The sequence below is a fragment of the Halyomorpha halys genome, unplaced genomic scaffold, assembly GCF_000696795.3.
Source record: "Halyomorpha halys isolate HHAL.00 unplaced genomic scaffold, Hhal_1.1 Scaffold1329.1, whole genome shotgun sequence".
Lineage (NCBI taxonomy): Eukaryota > Metazoa > Arthropoda > Insecta > Hemiptera > Pentatomidae > Halyomorpha > Halyomorpha halys.
Genome location: NW_027105015.1, coordinates 242,188 through 264,043, shown reverse-complemented (window position 1 = coordinate 264,043; position 21,856 = coordinate 242,188). Strand labels below are relative to the sequence as shown.

General features: G+C 30.3%; 2 protein-coding genes across 4 annotated transcripts in view; both read left to right on the top strand.

The window, feature by feature from the left end:
- The window catches only part of Hn (phenylalanine-4-hydroxylase), a 48,911-nt gene extending 42,839 nt beyond the window's left edge, over positions 1–6,072 (top strand). For all 3 annotated transcript variants that reach the window (XM_014434224.2, XM_014434225.3, XM_014434223.1), the window contains exons 6-8: positions 1,876–2,138; positions 5,418–5,647; positions 5,741–6,072. In XM_014434224.2, the coding sequence (XP_014289710.1) occupies positions 1,876–2,138; positions 5,418–5,647; positions 5,741–5,900 (653 nt within the window). In that variant the 3' untranslated portion in view covers positions 5,901–6,072. The remainder of the gene's footprint in view (positions 1–1,875; positions 2,139–5,417; positions 5,648–5,740) is intronic.
- A 1,580-nt stretch (positions 6,073–7,652) lies between these two features.
- On the top strand, positions 7,653–20,517 carry Phyhd1 (Phytanoyl-CoA dioxygenase domain containing 1). The gene is made up of 6 exons (XM_014434222.2): positions 7,653–7,790; positions 11,790–11,933; positions 12,024–12,288; positions 13,001–13,087; positions 18,018–18,176; positions 19,237–20,517. Exons 1-6 carry the CDS (start codon positions 7,767–7,769, stop codon positions 19,401–19,403), a joined length of 846 nt encoding a protein of 281 aa, XP_014289708.1. The 5' UTR covers positions 7,653–7,766; the 3' UTR covers positions 19,404–20,517.
- Positions 20,518–21,856: the final 1,339 nt, after the last annotated feature.

Here is a 21,856-nt window from a genome sequence, read left to right as displayed (position 1 = left end):
ATATAACCATGCTTATATTGTTTACTATTATTCAGAAGTTCACAGAAAAGTTTGATAGTCCAAGAGATGGATATATAATTGGTATTTGAATGATGTTAAGGCGAAAGCTTTACAGATGGATTTGGGTACCAAAATGAGGTAGCTTAAATAGCAAAGGATTTTTCAAAGAAGGCAGTTCTATGGGTAGGAATATAAAGGTCGGCAGGTTGGGATTTTGTGTTTAACAGGTGAATGGATGTAACCTAGGGTAAGGATGATTGATTGATATAGGAAGGTTTTTGGGTTATTAGAGTTTGGAATATAAATGTGCCCAGCAGTTATTGTCTCCGGATACTGGAATATAACCAACTTAGCTCGGAACACTAGTGAAAGATATGAGTGCTCCTGGGAATACAAAGATGAATCTTATAAAGCAGTTCATTAGTCTTTTTAGTCTCATTTCCTGTTCAATCGACAGTCCTCCATACAATAGGCATCCATGGTCGAAATGTGGGAGAATAAGGAGGATATTAGAAGGTGGCGGGTGCTTCCATGGAAATAAGGAGGATATTAGAATGTGACGGGTGCTTCCAAGGAAATAAATTACGGTGTATAAAGTGTACTTTACGAGTTTCTACTACTAAATTAGTTTCTATCATATTTCAAACGGAAATGTATTTCTAGTGGTTCCTAAACTCTTACTAATTGCCTAATTAATTGGATAAAATAAACGAATAGATCTTTTATTTTAACTCCTAAACGGTGTACCAAAGTGAAAAAAATATGGTATAAAAAATATATACAAAAAAGCACATTCCTGGTTGTCCTAAAACGGTTAACAAGCAGCTAATAATTTAGTAGAGTAACGAATTAGAAATTTAAGTTTTTTTCTTCGATTTTCAGTCTAGAAGTTCTAAATATTGTAACTTGGTGAAAAATTTATCATAAAACCAAGAAAAAAATATTAAATTATGCCTTGTAAGAATACAACGAATAACGTAATAATTTGGCCAAGCAACGTGGTCATAAACAACTTGTTCACATCGTATATGGACCAAAAAATCAGCTATCACAGCCCAAGGAACAACCGAAGTAGTTGGTTTACAACTAAACTATGTCCCTTCGCAAAATCTGAACTGAAAAAAAAACAAAAATTAATTATTTAAGCAACCGAATTCTATAAAAATACATAAACACAATATTATTCTAAATAGGAATATTACTTTAGGGTAAGTAAAAACGAACAAATAAAAACTAGTATTTTCTTTCATAATCGTAATTCGTAACAAAAAAAACAATCCCTATACCACCCTTCTATTTTCTTCTCATTTCCGTCTACCATTTATACTTTTTCCCGATTTTTCTGGCGAATAAAGGTTATCTGGTGTCACCTGTTCATTAACCATAGTCTTTAAAAGTAATTTTGAGCTGTTTAAGCTTTTTTTCTCTTGTTTTGACTCTCACCATCTTGCCCACTGTCCAAAAATCTATCAGAAATCTTTGTTATTCATTAAATAATAGTTACCACATTTTTATTAAATAGTCTTAGAAAAAGAAAGAGTAGTTCATATATTAATGTATTTTTCAAGAAGAGAGACATGATTAGTGTGAAAATTCTCGAACTTTGGGTGAAAAACTGATCATGATTGGTAACGTGATCTTCCGCATGTTTGTCTCAGGACGTAATCGATCATTGTTACGCTAATTTCTGCTGCTTAACTGGAATTATATTTTCTATATGAAAAAATCAATAAATAAAAAAGCTATCCTTAATTCAGTATTTTTTTTAAGACTTTATTTAATTATTGCTTTTGATCAAAGTGTATTCTATTTGTAAATCAGTATCCTCAAAACACAAAAACCTTAATTTATTGAGAATATTGATCTTTTGGACAGACTGTACGGGCTTCAGCCTTCGCCCTGTCGCTGGACTCCTATCGTCTCGTGATTTCTTGGCAGGATTGGCCTTCAGGGTCTTCCATTCGACCCAGTACATCCGTCATCCCAGCATGCCGCTCTACACACCGGAGCCCGACGCATGTCACGAACTTCTTGGTCACGTTCCACTATTCGCCGACCCTTCATTCGCCCAGTTTTCTCAACAAATTGGTCTGGCATCTCTAGGGGCTCCTGATGAATACATTGAGAAAATTGCGACGGTAAACATTTATTTATACAAGGCATTATAAATATGAGTATTTTAATATATTTATTTTCAGATCTGAAGTTTCATTTTTGTTAATTTTGCATTATAAAAAAAATTATATTCTTTCAAAATTTGTTCTTTTAAATTGCAAAGGTAATAAGTAATATCATCAAAGACGACCATGGCAACATACTAATGCCAGAATAAGAAGTGCAAGAAAGGTGGCGGCAATATTTGAAGGGCTTATTGAACCCGAGAGAAACAGAGAATTGTCTGGAAGATCGAGTATAATCACCAGTGATTATTAATGATGAAGATTTTGAAGCCATTCCATCCGACGTAGAGGACATCGAAGACATCTTATCTAAACTCAAAAATAGTAAATCACCTGTTAATGATGGACTCCCAGCAGAATTGTTTAAAGCAGGGTATCATTGTTTAAACTAGGGAATTACAGGACCCGATAGCTCAGATATGGGAAGAGGAGACTACACCCAAGGAGTGGAATGAGGCTGCAGTATTGCCTACACATATATACAAGAAGAAAGGAGATTCAACGATATGCAGCAACTATCGAGGGATTAGTTTGCTTATCACTGCATATAATTGTTTTTCCATATCCCTGTACAATAGGCTCCTTCCGTTTGTTGAACAGAAACTGGGTGATTATCAAGGTGGGTCCAGCCCAATAGGTCTACTATTGATCAAATTCTGAGGCATATCTCTGAGAAGATGAAGGAATATCAGCAGACAACTTGGATGCTATTCATTGATTTTCAGGCTGCCTACGATACAATCGTTAGGAATGAGTTCATAGTGGCTATGCATGAACTGGAGCTTCCTAGTAAGCTCGCCCGATTAGTAAAATGCACAATGGTGAGCACAACCTGCCAAGTAAAATCCTGTGGATTATCAGAGCCTTTTGAAGAGGAATGTGGCCTAAGACATGGTGACCCAATAGCTCCTCTCCTGTTTAATTTCGATCTACAAACATCATAAATAGAGCAGGAATAAATCAGGAAGAGACAGTGTTCACAAATATCACACTAGTTCTGGCCTATGCAGACGATGTCATCATCATCAGTAGAGCCCTACAGAGCATTAAGACTGCTTTCGAAGCGATGGATGTCGAAGCAAAAAAAAATGGGCCTGCATTTTAATGGGGGGAAAACCAATATTATGCTGTTGGGTAAGAATCCTCTGGACCAGAGGTAGAGTCGCCTTGTAATGGGCCCCTATAATTTCGAAATAGTAAGAAGTTTTTCTTACCTTGGCTCTATTATCAATGAGAACCAGAATGAAGAAGAAGTTAAAAGCAGAATTTCTGCTTGAAATAGAGTCTATTTCTCCATTGTAAGGCTAATCAAAAGCAAACTTGTTAGCTGTACCACCAAGTTCACCTTATACAAAACGTTGATAAAGCCAGTCGTCCCATACGGTGGAGAAACTTGGACCCTGACCAATAAAAGCATTAACCTGCTAGACAGATTTAAAAGAGCAATGTATTGTGATAAGTGGAAGTGTACAACAATGAAACCAAGAAAAGTAGATTGAATTAATTTATTTTTGTTTTTATTGTTTTGTTTTGCTTTTTAAGTAACTAAAACCACTCCTGAAGTGTAACTATCTAAATCATTAGATTGACTAAAACGTTTTTGTAACGAGGAACGCCATCAGTAATTTGGAAGCAAATCTCAGAAGAAAAAATATAGTATTCCTATTCATTCGACTTTTTTGCATACCATTTTAGGTACAAACTCCAATACAAAAAACTGTTTGCTTCATTATTTTTTCATAATAAAGATTTTTTTATCTTTTAAACCTGCTGACGAATGTTCTGGTACAGCATTCTGAAAACACTTGTTTTGGAAGAAAATATCGTAGAAATGTAACTAAGAAACGTGACATCGAGTGTAAAAAATTGCGGAAATACCTTTACCTACATCAAATCAATTCGATTTGGTCATGTTTATGGTTAAATACGCAAAAAAATGAATTGAACAAAAATTTCTAAATAAAACTCCATTAATTTTACTTTAAAAACATTTATAAAAATTATCGTTTTCGAAATACAGGTGTGTAAAGGAAAATTCATTCGCACCTGCGTTAGTGAAAGTATTAATTATTACATGATTGATATAGACCATCTAAGCACCTTTTCTTGTTATTCCTGTTTAATCAAAATTGGATTAATTGAATTTAAATTTCAAGTGGGTTTGACTTAATAAGTAACCAAATACTTTCCTTCATGTCTGAAAAGTAAAATATTAGTAGAAATATTAGAAAAGCAGAATGTCAAGTTAGGCTAGTTAAATATGATGCATCAATAAATATACTAAACAAAATTGATTCCACTTATGTGTGTTCACAGTCAAATCCAAGTGACCAGTAAAACACTCTGATTTTAATTAAATCTTCAGGAATTGTGAGAATCAGAATTATGAAGTATCATTTCCATCAAATTACATCCAAAAATTTCACTTACATATGCACAAATATATTTTCCGTTATTCACCTGTGTTTCGAAAACGGGTTTTCCGATTTAAGCTTAAGTTACTACTTTTCTTAAAGTATTAACCAATTCAAATAAAGCTGACAGAAAAAGTGAAGCCTAAAAGATGGGCCCTATGATTGATTAAGTGCATGGTAGAGGAATAACGGAAGAGTACCAGTCAGTCACTGGTTGCCTTCTGTTTCAGTTTAGATTACAATAGTGGAGATTCCTTCCACTCCTTCGCTTTTGCTTTGAAGGAGAGCAGGGTTATTCAAGTGCAATATGCCATCTATTTCTCTGATTTTTTGCAATTCAATTGATTTTCAAGAAATACAGATTTTCCACAATTCACAAATAAAATTTACTCTTCAATCTTACTTTTTTCCTTTTTTATATATATATGAAAAGTTGAATGCTATTTAGGAGAAGACTATGCAAGTTTTATCAACATCTTTGAACATCTTTTCACCCTATAATCAATAAAAACACACGTTTTCAGATCATTACATATCCAATATCGCACATGCAGTGTTCTATGTGTTAGATAGACATAGGGGCCAAAATCCCACAAAACAAAATTGATCCCCCAGTTTTAGAGTTTATATTTAAAATATTTTTTCTTTTAAGTTTTTGGGATAGCATTCACTCCCATTTTGAAATTTAAGAGTGGATGATAATTAGGTGTGCCCTGGATCATCATTGAGTGGCCTGTGACTTTAGTGCCAAATTTTAATAAACAAACAAATGATACATTAACATAAATATCCCAAAAATTTAAGCTTATACTTTCGTTCACAGTGCTACTGGTTCACGGTGGAATATGGTCTGTGTAACCAAAATGGAAATCTGAAGGCATATGGAGCTGGCTTGTTATCTTCCTTTGGTGAGCTTGAATACTGTCTTAGTGGCAAGCCAGAGCTCAAACCCTTTGATCCATCAGTCACAGCCCTGCAAAAGTATCCCATCACTGAGTACCAGCCATTATACTTTGTTTCTGAGAGTTTTGAAGATGCCCAAGATAAAATTATGTGAGTATCATTACTAACTAAATATATTGAAATTCCCAAGAAGAAAACTTATTTATGTTAAAGTAATTTCAACTTTCTACTTTCTTGTTTCAGAAAATATGCCAAAACTGTGCCCAGAAATTTTGGAGTAAGATACAATGCCTATACACAAAGTGTAGAGGTATTAGATTCTAAACCACAAGTCCAAGAATTGATGCAACAAGCTAGTAAAGAATTATTATTTTTATCTGATGTGTTGAAGAGAATTCTGTAGTTTTGTACAAATATCTAGAAGCTAGTTCATAAATAAAGGTGTTTTACTTTAATTTACTTAATTGAGAAAATATGTATTATGTGATATATAATAAGATTTTTATACTTAGTAGTTATTTTGAACTTAAGGAAATATTTGTAATTTAAATAAATATATAGATATACATACAAGATTTATCAATAATCCTTAATTTTTACCCCCATAAGTATTACCCTTTTATATCAACTAATTGGATTATAACCAAGACACATTTAGAAAAAAAAAGTATATATTCATTTCTTATCTCCAGGATACAGTGTTTAGTCACCATTTTTCAGTTATTATTAACCATTGTTTTTATACTTTATTCCTAATTTTGTGGGTTTTTAGTATTTAATATTATTTGTTCTTTAGAAAAATATGCTTCTTTTTTTTTTATTTATAAAACATTTTAATTTTAACTTATAATTTTTTTTTTATCACACAAATGTTCCTATTTTTTCACTTTTATACAAATGTTGCTATTTTTTCATAGTAAAATATTTTGTCACACATTATAAATGCCAGGAGTATAGCTTTTTATCTTGGACTTGATCAGGACAAAAATTAACCTCCTGGCATTTGAATTGTGTGCCCATGTAATTAATTATAAAACAATGAATAATTAGTGTAATAAGAAGAAATATTTTCTAAGGATGAGGTTGCAGACCTAAAATGTAAAAAGTGAAGGTGTTTCTTGCCCTAATTTTTATATAGTTTTATTGAGTTAACTCCCTTGAAGTGGAAACCTATTTTCAGTAAGTACCTTTTTTTTACCTTATGCCTCTTCATTTCTAGCATACCAATCTATTCCAACCAGTCTGGGAAATTTAAGTTTTCATTCTATAGGACCACCACAAAATAAAAGTAAATCCACCCTTGCTGGAATCAAACTGGCGACATTGTAAACTCGAGCTCACCAAGATGACACCTTAACACACTCAGCTACCAAAGCCTCTTCCAGTAAGCACTTTCTCTTTGAGTTAGAGCTTTCTTACTTCCAGGCTTCTTATTTCCTCAACTGATACTTCCTTTTTACTCTCTGACATCCATTTTTCTGCAGACTGAACTGGAAAATAACAAATTTAACAACTAGAATAAATTGTAAAAAAAATCATAATTCTATTGCTGAAACATAAATATGTTTTATATAAAAAAAAAATATGTATTACTAAATTGAGCACTGATCAATTATCTTCAGTTTTTCTATTATTACATTATAATTCATTTAAATATGATGTTTGAGCCATTTACAATCTTATCTTCTTCAATAGTAAAACAATAGTTTTTATGTAAATAATAATTTAGTTAATGAGGGAACAAAGTATTTCCTAACCAGTTCATTCATTTGATATATCTATTAAAAAAAAGAAAGAAAATCATTTTCATTGCTTAAACCTTTTTTTTTTTTTTACTAAGATGTTTTTGCTGTCTTGATCATTCTACTTCTCTAGGTTTTAGAATAATTTACACGTATGAATGGAATATGGTTGATGAAGTTATGACAGGTACTGAAGCATTAAATGAAATATATTGATAACAGTTTAAAGCCTGTATTTATATATATATATACATATATTTATAGTTTAGTATCAGGAAATTTATAAAATAAACAAAAAATGAAAGAGAGAGAATAAAAAAGTTTAAATAGACTTTCTTCATCGCGAGCCAATTGATAGATTCTACAATTCTAAATGTAATCAATTAAAAATAGAAACAATCATTCCAGTTTTAAACTGCTCACTGTGTGAATAAGGCTCAGTAGGTCTTGGTGGGAGGTGGGGAGTTGAAATAATGCCCAACAGATGCCAGTGAGTAATCAGTTCTGATAGAGGTAGCAATACAGCCATGAGGGAGGATTGTTATGACAAGGTATTAATGTTTTTATATTTTATAATTTTTTCCTTTTATGGTTACCACTTCCAAATCTATTAATGTTAATTGATTATGGATGTTCTTTTAAGGTGTAAAGTTAATACTTTTTTATACAGTTGTTTTTTAAAAAGTGAAAATAAATAAACATTTATGTTAACACATTTCTTTCTTCAATCTAATTTATGGATAGTTTTATAATTCAAATATGTACTTTTTTTTTTAAATCCATGGTCACATAATGATTAATTTATCTTGTCGCTTTATCTGGTATATTAATAAATGACTATAGTAAACAACAAAAATAATAAAAACATAAAATGGTAATATTTGAATGTCGCTCCACCAAAATTATATCAAAATCATGAATTTAAAATTATAATTAATTACATTGCGTTTCAATCTGTATAAATGTAATATTCTTAAAGAATATATGCAAAAAATACAATTTCTGCCGAAATATCATAATAAAATAAGCTGGGAATGTTTGCCAGATGAAGAGGAAGTTCATATATAACTCTGATGAGTTGGGAATGAGAAAAGGCTATGACTCAGTTTCACTTCTAAAAAGTAAATTATCAGAAGAATATTATATGACTTTATGATAGTAAATGAAGTTAAGTGAATTTCTGAATTTTTCTTTTAAATAGATACATTATGTTGCTTGTTTATATAGTGTTTCCATCTTGAAATGTTTTAGCGTTATGCACTCCTCTAGGTTTGAAAAATAAATAAATTCAGTTTATTTATGCTCTTTAAAAAAAAAATAATGCAATTAAAACATTTTTTATTAAACTTTAAAAAAATGATAATCACATAATTTTATTAAAAATAACACTCCCCAAGATAACAACATTACCTTGATCTTCTCAAACCCTTATCTATTAAGATATATCATCAGAATTAAATGGCAATTCCATAAACCAATACCTATCTGAGGAAAATTTAATTAATTATCCTCATATAGGATATTAACAGATAGGATATTCATAAATAAAATTTACTGTAAACTAGTTTAATATAAAATTACACAGAGGAGAAGAAAATTAACATTCTATTATTATAAAAACTAAAACCTATAAATAAGTTCTAGAATTATATAATAAGTCAATGAAGAATTATATAACAGACAAATATGTACTTCAGTAAGAATAAAAAATGTAAAATTGAATTTTTTGTTCTTGGTAAAGAACTTCAAATTGTTTCATAATTTTAATTATTTCTTTGTTAGCTATTAAAAATAACATAATTATTAAGTTAAATAAGTTTGGTAATATTAATATATAAATTACATTATCTTAATCAAAAATTGGCCTTATATTTGTGTTGTTTTTTTTCATATTATTATAATAATTATTTTACTTTATTTAATTTTAATAAACAATTATACACGTTTTTTTTTACTTTACATTATCCTTCTAAATATAATTTATCATTATTATATTTGAATATTGTTTACTAAATGGTTTTAAGATATAAATTGAAATTTATTCATACATGTTTTACTTTTAAGAAGAAAATATGACTTGATAAAACATACAATATAAACATATAATGCAAAAAATAATATTACTTCTCTAAATAATGTAAGGCTGGTTTAGTTCAATTAAAAAAAATTTAGGACTGTAAAACAGTAGTTATTGTCATTATTGATATCAATCATATACTGATGTAATATATTTTAAGTACATTATATTGACAAATATGTTAATATAAAGTATGGTTTAAAACCTCTTTTTTAATTATCTTCTAAAAACAATATAAATCTATTGTCCGTAAGTGACAAAAGTTTCTTTTGTGATGAGGAGGAAGGACCAGTAAAAATGTACCTTATGTTTTCTTCTCAACTATGATTATAATTGATACGGTGGTAGGTATGATTATATATTGAGGATTCAAGGTTTTAAGTTGTTGACTGACTTAGATATATACTATATATTTCAATCTCTTTTCATTGATGTATGAGATAATAATTTTAGAATGTTGGTCATGAAAGAAGGCTTCATTTTAAGGGAAGAACAAGATTTTTAAACTTTTTCCGACTTTTAATAAGGATATCAATCCCCTTAATTGTTTTAGAGAGAATAACAAAACTGCTTGTACTGACTCATTCAAATGTTATCTGGGGAGCTTGGTCTTCCTATGGAATACTTCTCTATATTTAGATTATCTACTCAAAGCTGGTCAATCTCATCATTCTTTTCAATGATCTCTGACTCATAGTTAGATTTTTTTCTTTCAATCCCAATTTTGATTACTTTTGATGTACACATGAACAGATTTTTCTGAATGTGAAATATTGAAAACTTTTTAACTACTGGTTCTTGCTTTTTGGTATATAATTAATAAAATATAAATAGGCCATCCACTATTTTTTTTAATATATATATATACTGTATGTCTACCTTGTCATATATGACACCATTTATCATATAATTTTCCCAATAGACCATAATATGCCTACATACTCCAGGAGAAATAAAAATTAGAATAATTTAAATAAATAAAAACTTTTTTGTATTGATAACAGTAACATATATCTCAGATACTAATAAAGCTTGTCACTGGATATAGGCATCAGTCTCAACAATGGTGTAGGAAGATTTTAGTGATAGAAATTGAAACCTTTTGTACCGTAATTTTTTTAAAATGAAATAAAATTTTTAAAAATTGTTTCCCCATAGTACCCTTTTTGGGGAATTACAATTTTATGGCACCCCTGCTGGATTAAAATTATCCGCAGCACTCTTGTTGAACTAAAAAAATATAAAAATGTTGCCACAATTATCTTTTGAGTGGTTGAATAAGCAGGAAAGTTAAAAAAAGTAAAAAAAAAAAATCAATTCAAAGTAAATGCTGGAATTTACTGTATATTTGTTACATCAATTTAAATTATTTTGTTTTTTGTAATATTTTGAGAAAGGGGCATTCACTTGTGGTACTCCTGGCATATGCTTAATGCACATCTCTTATTTTGTGGCAAAAAGAGATGATGATTAGTAATAATGGATAATTTTGAGATAAATATATATAAATAAAAATGGATGTGTGTCCTTATATTTCATTTTGAATGTGTAAGTAGCATTATCTTGCATTGTTTACATGTTGGTTGCATGTCATTAGTTACAGTGGTATGGGAGATAGTGGTTGATCTAGGAAATTTTTATACTTTGGCTAATTACTAAAACTGTATGCCTCTAAAAGTTGGTTGATTATACAAAATATACTAGGTTAACTTTTTAAAATATTCGTTTAAAGGAGATAATTCAAGAAATTATTGTTAAATCTATTATATAATTGGTCTTATTTAAAAGAAAACGTTATAAACCTAATTTATTCAGTAATTTTTTATTTCAGAGGATTAATAACCTTTAAATATACAATAAATTATCTGTATTGCCATTTAATTTTAAATGGTTTGAACAACAATTTTTTACCACAATCTGTTTCCGTTGTTTTTTTACCGAACTTAAGTAGAGTAAATATTATGTTTTATATTTTTCTCAGTAATTATAACAGTCATGAAATGAAAGACACTTTCTTTCTATCAAGTTTTCTTTTAACTATCACTTATAACCATAAGCACTATTGTTATCAACACATTTTTTATTTTTTCATTATTTAGAATTACTTTTTATATTACTATTAAGCAGTTACCCCCTCTCTGCTTAACGGGGAACCAATGCCCGTTTTACAAATTATAATACTGTTCATTTAATTATACTTCTCATTGCTCAAAAATAAAATAATATATTACATGTTGATCATATATAAAATAAAATATTACACAGTTTCACTAAAAACTTGTTTTATAATAAATAGAAGTAGATTCATTGTTTATTAATCCATTTAACTTTAATTATACCCAATTAAATACATCAATAAACTATTATTAGGCTTTATGCATATTTCTATGTGATATTAGTAATGGTTTTTTTGTTCATAATCATAATTCAAGATTTCAACTAATATCATTCTCATTACTGTATCTCTATCTAGTTCCAAAAAGATGGATTCCTCATAATAGAAAATTTCTTAAATGATGAAGAAGTGACAAGGCTTAAAAATGCAGGAAATGAGTTATCGCAAAATGTACCATCCGAAGAACAAAAAATTATATTTGACACAACACAAACGCCGCAAGTAAGTAACATCTTCTGGGAAACAAGTTGTAATATCTACAGCAATTGAATATACCATATTTTTTTTTTTTTTTTTTTTTTTTTTTTTTAGAATCAGCATAAGTATTTTCTTGAAAGTGGAGACAAAATACGATATTTTTATGAAAAAGATGCTCTGAATAATAAAGGTGAACTGGTAGTAAGCTCGGAAATAGCACTTAACAAAGTGGGACACAATCTCCATTGGCTCCATCCAGTATTTAAATCTATATCTTTTGGAAGAAAAGTGCAAAACTTATGCCAAACTCTTAAGTTAGAAGACCCAGTTATTTTACAAAGCATGTATATCTATAAAAATCCTGGAATTGGTAGTGAAGGTAAATAATATATTATGGTTTTAAAATAGTTAAAAAATTATCAAATTGTGAGCACTTTGGTAGTTGAAAAGTCCATTCCTAGTTTATGTAGCTTCTTCTGAATTAAATACATGAAGGAATCTGGTTACCTCCCTTTTTTTTCTAACCACTCCCAAAATTATTCCCCATTTGTTTAGTCCCTTTTAATCAAATATTGGGCAGGAGTTGGGCAAAAAAATAAATTACTCCTTATTTAAAAGGTAAATACATAAAATAATCAAAAGATAGCAGCTTTCCTTAATTCTGGTGTAAACTCTCTGTCGACTGACATACTAGAGATCCCTAATCTGCACTAGATCAATTGGTCAGGCTTTGAATTGAACAATAATTCGTTATGAGGCTCCAATGGCTGGACATCTGACATCTGAAAAAATTCAATCCCTTGAATAAATAAATATTCTTTATGTTAGAACCTAATTTCACTCCACAAATTTTAAGAAATCCTGAAGACCCCCAAAAGAAACATCGACTTTATACCTCTTACAGGCAGATGCTCCTAAAAGAGGTATAATGTCGAGGTTTCTTATTAGATTTAGATTTATAGTTTTATATTGATAAATTTCATTTTTCTTTATCTTAGACACATCTTTCATTTTTTTTTTTTGTAACTGTTTCTGTTTTTTTTATTTATCAAAATTTAAAAAAAAATATAAACTTCATATTTCTATTTTAGTTACTCCGCATCAGGATGCTACATTTTTATTTACAGAACCTAATTCATTAATTGGACTTTGGTTTCCCTTGGACGATGCCACTTTGGGTAAGTTACATAAATTTCAATTAACAAGTTTAATATTTTATACATTATTATTAAATTTCCTGCATTTTAATGACTTGATATGATCCTTGCATATGACTTACATTCTAAGAAAGAAGAAATGATTGCTCACAGTAAATGATTTGAATTTTTCTGTTTTAAATAATTAAAATCAAGTTTAGAAAGATATATATATATATAATATAAGGTTTACAATAATTATATAATATTGAGTATACAAGAAACTATATTATATTAGGTGTACAGTCGTTGATTTGACTTAATCCGATCTATAAAAGGGAGCTTATTTGAGTTTCTGTATAATTATGTTGTTTCTTATTAACAATATGGCCCCTATTCAAAAAAGAAACTCAAGTTCTATCAACACCAAACCAAATAAAATTTAGTTCAATATCATACCAAAATTAAAATTATCCACTCGTGGTGGATACGTGCTATTCCACAAGGAGATGGAGAAAAACTTCCAATTGACTACTAAATTTTAAATTAAAAAAAAAAGTAATCATGACTAATGTCTAGGGATGTGATTTTTATGTTATAAAAATGTCAAAATATGTACATATAACAGCTTTGCTTGAATAGTAGCACATCTGACAAAAAAGTTTTGATTTTATTTAGAATTAAACTATTCCAAAGATAGAACCTTAGACTAGAGTTACTAAATAAAATAACATAATAATAGACTCAGTACACCCCTTAAACTACAGATATTAGAAAGATGGTTGGCCAAGTGAGATGAAAGTTCTCTGAGTAAATTAAAATAAATCAAAAGATCAGTAAAACCATGGTCGACATCCTACCGCAACAACCGCAGGGAGGAAGTTGCTCTAACCCGCTTGAGAATAGATCATACTCTCCTCACACACTCTCTCCTGATCAGAAAACTGCCACCTCCAGCGTGCAAATATTGTCAGTCCATTCTCATGATTAAAACATATTTTTGAAGAATATTCTGACCCCAAATTTATCGGAAGCTCTCACAGATGAGGAAGCTAAAGTTACATTAGTGTTTAAAATTTTTAAAAGCACATCGCCTTATTTCAAAATTATAACTTCTCTTCGATTTTAATTTTTATTGTTTTTTTTTATTTTATTCTATTTATTTTTTTAATAAATAATGCATAAATTGCATTGGGGCATTGCAAAGTGGGGCAAAACGTCAGAAAATAAATAGTTGTAAACTATTTTTGTTTCTCTTTTGACCGCAACCCTGACCATCTTATATATCAATTTTTATGGTCAACTATGTATACATATATAAAAAATATATACAAATAGCTTAAAAAAATATAGTAAACAAATTACAGAAAATACATACATAATAATACATCATAAGAATAGTAAACAAATTATAGAACATACAACAAAACAATAAAATATACATAGACACCACACAAACAAAATATCCACTCAAATAATTTCTTCTAAATATTTTGCAGGAAACCACACAGTTCTACCACACCTAGTAAAGGTCGGTACAGTTTCAGGGGGCTTCGGTTGTTCTTCCTAATCTGTAGACTGTGTCCGCAATAATGGAGAATCATCTCAAGTCTGGGCTAAAGGTTCGGTCAAAGTGTCCTGTAGGTTCACATCTTCCTTGGCAAGAGTATAGGCTGGTTTTAGTCGGTCAATGGAAATCGTAATGTCTTTACCGTGGATTTCCAAACGAAAATATTTTTCTAAATGGGTGATGACACAGAAAGGTCCTTTGACAGTTGCCTTAACACCAGGGTGAGCCCTATCGTGAATAAGGTGAAAGACTTGATGCCGAAATGCCTTGGGGATGAATGGCCGGATGGTGTCCGTACTGACATCATACCAAAGATGATTTCCACTAGGAAGCTGGTAACTCTTGAATTTTAACGCAGAATCAGATGTCATAAGATCCTGCATTTCGCTGTCAGTCCTCTGTTCTTTGGCTATCTTTCCAAAGTCTAACACTTCCAGAGCCTCGAACCGCAACAATATTTTGCTTTCCACTAATGTGGCGAATGTCTGTGGTAAATTCAGATATGTACTGCAATTGTCTTTGTTGGCGAGGGGAAGCTTTATCATTTTGCTGCTTAAAAGCAAAAATAAGAGCTTTATGATCTGTAAAAATCGCAAAATGGCATCCTTCCAAGATACATTATAAATACATGCTCAGTAACTCCCTGTCATATGCACTGTAAGACTTTTGCGCATCGCTTAGTTTTTTGAAGTAAAAAGCTAGAGGTCTCCATCCATCAGGTTCAAGTTGTTGGACAACACTACCGACGACAAAATCGCTGGCATCAATGACAAGTGCCAAGGGATAGTCTGGACAAGGAAAAGCGAGCATAGTTGCATTAGCAAGATCAACTTTGCATTGCTCAAACTTGGTAATAGCTTCCTGAGTCCATGTTATTTTTCTGTTGTCCTTCATCCTAGCTCCTTTGAGATAATTATGTAAAATAGCTTGGGTTTCTGCAGCCTTATGTAAATACCCTCTATAAAAATTTACCATTCCCAAAAACTGGTGAAGTTTTTGAACAGTCTGTGGAAGTTTGTAGTCTACTATGACACTGACCTTTTCTGGAAGGGGTAATGATCCACCTTGAGTGATTCTATATCCCAATTCCAATTCATGAACTCCAAACATAGATTTGGCAACTTTTATACGCATTTCATACTCGTCCAAGCGGGTGAAAACTATTTCCAAATGACGTTTGTGTTCCTCTTCAGTTGACAAAGCAATTAGGCCATCATCCAAAAAAATAAATACAAAATCAAGACCAGTAAAAACTTGATTGATAAAACGTTGGAAACTGCTATGTGCGTTTCGTAAACCCGGAGCCATAACATTAAACTCGAAAACCACGAATGGAGTGATAATGGCTGTTTTTAATTTATGCTCCTCAGCTTTAGGAATTTGGTAATAGGCTTTAAATAGATCAATTTTAGAAAAAAAATTTTTACCATGTAACATACTCTGCAAGTCATCTATCCGAGGAATTGGATCAGGAACTGTAAGGTCATTAAGTCTGCGGAAATCACCACAGGGGCATAAGGAACCATCCTTCTTCATAACTAGATGTAGAGAAGAAGCCCATTCGGATTTTTATGGTAGAATTATTCCATGATTTAACATGAAGTGGAACTCTTCCTTCGCTGATTGTAACTTCCTAGAGTCGAGTCTTCTAGCTTTGGAGTAAATAGGCTTTCTGGTTGTATATATGTAGTGTTTTCCGCTGTGCTTGCCTTCACTAGGTATTAAGTTGGGTTTGGTGAGATTCGGAAACTTGGTTAGTAGGTCAGCAAATTTTTGAAAATTTGACTCAGTGCTAATGACATCACCATTTGAAATAGTTGAAATCTCTGACACTGACACTGACGCTGTGCACAAACACATCAGCCCCTCTATCCACAAGAAACTTTAGCCTGGTTTTCATATCCAAGTCAAATAAACGAAAAGTGTGACCACCTGAATTGTTAGCAACAGCTGAGGCCACATCTACTATTGCTTGTGGGAGCTTTCCGACAGCTGCCAAGCGCAAGGTTGTCCCATTTTCCACCACATTTCTCTGGTCTGCATTTTTTTCCGTATCTATGGTGAAAATAACAAAATTTTCCTTTTGGGCTACAGCCACGCCTTGAATGGAAAGAATCTCTGGACAAGCTGTGAGACCTATTCCTAGAATTCGAAGTACAAATTTGAACTTCTAGATTAGCAATTTTTCTTATCAATTTATTGAGAATTGAGTCTTGTTCTTGACTAACAGATTAAGCACTTGACTGAGGGGTAACTTCAGCTATTTTGAGTGCCATAGCTGCCACCTTGTCTAAAGTTTCATCACTAATGATTACAATATTTTTTATTGCATCCGCCAGTTTTTCTAACCACACTGTACGAAGAATTTTGTCGGACATCCCATCACCAGCCAAGGCCTGCATTTTACGGAGCAACTGACTAGGCTTGAGATCCCCTAAATCTAAACCTGTCAAAAGTCTTCTAATTTGTTGATTATCACTCTCCTTAAACATCTGGAGAAGTCGATCCTTAGCTAAAGAATATTTATTATTATCCGAACTTTTAATTATATCCCATATATTTTCCATGTATTTAGCTTCTAGCTGAGAGACTAGATAATTGAACTTAGTGTCTTCTTTAATAATACCAACCAAATTGAATTGTGCTTCTATTTGATAAAATCATAATTCAGATTTATCGGCCCAGAAGGGGGGTATTGTCAGTGCTGACTTGAATCAGCAATAATCAATACCTGAAGTCCCTACAATATTTTGTATAAAACAGTATGATTATTACCTATAATACAATGAATCAGTAATGACTATACACTTTAACTACGAGTAAACTCTTTGTGTTTTTTTACACTGAAAATCATTTGGAATTTAAGGATTTTTCTTCAGGATTGCGTTTTTATCAGCAAATAAAATAAACACACAAAGTCAGGGCTGCGATCTATCTGCGTTTCCAAATCATAATTCCTCTTACTACACTCCTTCAAGAGATAAAAAAAATCCTAAATCGTGTTATTACTTACCCAGCAAATTTTCATAACATTAAGTAAGTTATGTATCCTATCAAAAAATCCCAAAGGAATCCATTTCATGTCAATTTTGTTTTAAAAAAATTGTTACTTACAATTATTTCAATTTCATTGAGAGATAATCATATAGTTATATGTATAATTGCTATTTTTTTATTTTATTTTGTGTGTTATTTGTACTTTGTTTACAATATTTATACATATGTATATGCTAAACAATTATGTGATTTTTTTAACTATAAATTGAATGAAAGGTACTAAATAATAATTTATGTCAATAGCTCAATTTGTCTAATGCTTAATTACTAATATTATAATTTTTCAATGTTCCTTTATGTTTAAATAATGATTTCTTATTTTTGAACATTAATATTTGTTGACAGAAAATGGTTGTTTATGGTTCATCCCTGGATCCCATGAGAATGGAGTTCATAGGAGATATATCCGAAACCCTGACCAGAAATCTGATGAGTTGTTGATATATGACAGGCCCCCTGTTATATACCCTTCTTCAGCTTTTATTCCTTTCCCGACAAAAAAGGGTATTAGTCTTGGTTTGAATATATTTAGTGTATGACATATCTTTATAGAATAACATATATTAATGAAATAATTTTTTCTTAACTTTATTTAGCTGTTATAAACAGTTTTCATACCCTACAACTAACTACGAGTAATAACATCCTTTTCCTCACTTAGGTGAAAAAATCTTTAATTACATCATACTTATATGCTAAACATTTTTTCCTGAACACATATTCTTGTACAACACATATTTTTGTAATAGGTTTGAACATTAATAGAGGATTTAATATAAAATTGATCCAGCAATATCTATCATAATTTTAAAATTAGTAGACTTAGTAAAAGCAGAGCAGGATATAAACTTAGGGTGCCCATATGCTCAAGAATTTCACATACCATTGGAAGGGAAGGGGTACTAACTTTCTCAATCAAATAAACTTTATGATTACAATTTTAATTTAATTTATTAAAAAAACTAAAAAATTAAATGTTTGTATTCTGGGTGTACTATGAAAATTAACTAATCTAACAAGTTATTGGAAATAAGTTTAATCTCATTAATAGCTATCAAAATGTAAAATACTTATATGAAGGCAGTTTGTAAATGTATTTCAATAGTATGTTTACTCATGTAACAATATTAAAAGAGAGATCAAACTATTAAAAAAAAATTAATAAACAATAAAAAAACTGAAAACGAAAGCTGATGATTCTTATCCGACAGAAAAGCGTTTTTCTTTGAACTAAAGCCTTTACTTTACCACTGTTCCCACATTCGTTATAAAAAAATTACCATCACCAATTACAAACAACAAAATCTTCTTTTTATTGACATAGTTAATTTTTGTAAACTTGCTGAGGAACAATTACTAAATACATTTTTCTCTTTTAAATGTTATTTTCCATGTTAAATATTAGACTATAGTTAGCTTTGAAAAGGTTTTTTGTTTTTAATGTCTTTTTGAAAGTATTTATTCATTAAAAAAGTCATTTTCTCACTTTCCTAACTTATTATTCATCCCATGGCACAAATGGTTAGTTCTGCATAAATGTAATGAGTTCGTATTTATTTTTCAGGATCGTGTGTTGTGATTCATGGCAATGTTGTCCATAAAAGTGATCCAAACAAGTCATCAAAGTCGAGACATGCTTATACATTTCATATAATGGATGTCTCATCAAAATATTCACCAGAGAACTGGTTACAATCTCCCAATGGTTTTCCATTGATATATGAAGATTAAACATTGGAAATCTTTCTTCTTTCCTTTTTTTACTCTTATCAATTTTAAATGTTAACTATATTGCTTGTTACTTTATAATCATACTCTAGGTATTATTTTGTTTTTCAACTGGGCTTGTTAAGATATTTTTAACAGAAAAAATTATGAGGATAAACTAAGGTTTCAGCTCATATTCTTATTTATTGGCTTCTATTAAAAATATTTTAGCAAAAGGAATGATGTAACAAAAAAATATACTGATTAATGTCCACTTTCTATGTTTTAAGTCCTTCCAGCTACATTTGTATGGGATATTGTTAATATTTTCTGTTAGAATAATATCAATATTAATTTGTTTTAAATTAACATATTTAAAACTATGTTAGAGGATAAAAGAAAAGGTCCTCTGACCAATAGTCATACTATCAATGGATTTTACTGTATTACTGACAGGTGTAAAACCTATCAAAATTTCATTTAAATTTTTAATGTATATTTTTTTAATTGGTTAAATTTTTTTAATTATCTATACACTTTGAATGTGATCTTTCTTAATGTATTTGGAATAATTTCAAAGAAGTTAGCTTGTATACATCTTTCTATATTATACCAATGTAGTTTATACAAATATCCAATTTTTAATTAAGGCTGTGATTTTGCACAAATGATAACTTACCAAATGCAATATTTATAACTGTGCCAACACTTTTGAAGAAATATTTATCCAGTTCTTTTGGTTTAATCAGTTGTCCAAATTATTTCCTAACTGATTGACTGATTTCATTGTATGTAAAGTAAACTGATTGCTAAGACTTTCTAAATTAATTTTTAAAATCCAGTATAATTTTTACTTTGTTTGCTCAGAATTTTTAGTGGCTGTGGTGGATGAAATGTTACCAATACCAGAATTGGATTGATCTTTCTTCTAAAGTGCAAATTTGTTTGTAAATATCTGGCAGCTTTACTAATGATTGTTGGATTAGTTTTCTAGTTGGAAAACATGTTACCTATATTAATTATTAAATGACTTTATGGAACAAAAAGATGCAGGGTTTAATCAAAAATCAGTTACTGATAGCCATTGAATTGTGCATCATTTTTTTACACTTGGAAATAAAGATTTATTTTTATTTTACGCAATGTCAATAATTTCCTATTTCTCAATTAGTTGGAATTATAGATTTCCATACACAATGTTGGGCTCATACTTCAATAATATGCTGTTAAAAAATGTCACAGTGTCAGCTCTCTGATAAAGCTACAGAGTGACAAAACAAGTATAATGTATTTTATAACTAGCTAACAATTAATGATAAGGCAATGTTCACCCCAAGGAGGATAGGAAAAAAAAATTAAATTATTCACATTATGATGGTTGATCATTCTTAAAAAGCTCTGTAACTGAAATAGCATAAAAATTGGAGAATGATACATATATTACTTGTATTTAAGATTTAAGGAAGTAAAAAACTAATGAACCAGCAGTCATGATATTGAAATCAAAATAAAAGACATTAATATAATTTTTAATAACATTAATTAAATATTGCTGCTTTATAGTGGCTTATTTAATGGAAGAAAAAAAATGATTTTATTTTGAACTGAGTGTATTTCAAAGATGATATCCTAGACCAGTGGTATTTAAAGTGGGTGCCACAAGAGAATTCCACTTATGAAAAAAAAAAAAAGGGAAGAAAAAATATTCATTTATGAGGACACTTTTTTTTGTTTTTCAGTTCATGTATTTATACCAAGATTTCTTCTCTTCTGTAATCTAGAGATTGGATTATTATAGAGGAAGCAAAAAAAAAAATTATAATAATATGCGCTTAGGTGGATGATTAAACATGTGTGATATAGGCTGCACCAGAGAACAGAGGAGCCACTAATACTGCTAATGGCTCTGCCTGTCTTCAAAGATGGAACTATGGTGGTTCAGCATCAACATTATATATAATATCAATAGTATTGTGAATCTGACACCAGCCAAACATAATCCAACCAAATAAAAATATTGCCAACAATTATCATGTTTAACCAATACAGTGTAAGAAACAAACATTTAACTGTTAAAGTACTCTTGGAACAAATGATTAGGTTACCGATCAGCCTCTCTAGACTTTTCACATTAGATTTACAGTCTCAGTATTTGTGAGTTCTGGAACTTCTAAGCATACAATAGAAGGATTGTTACAATTTGTGTTATGATGAACAAAAATCTTTCCATAGTAAGCCCTCCTAGAGAGGAATTACTGGCAAAAATATCGCTCAAAATTTAGCGCAAAAATATTGAAATAACTTTTTTTGTAAAACATTGAATGGTCTTGGATCCCTCACACTACACAAAAATATCAGTTTTGATTAAACTTTTCGCGATGGAAGGACGGCGCCTGGCGTTGAACTTAGCCATTATCTGCCTACTTTTCTTTACCCGGGGCTGACCCGGGAGTTGCATTGTGTGCAGCGTTGATGAA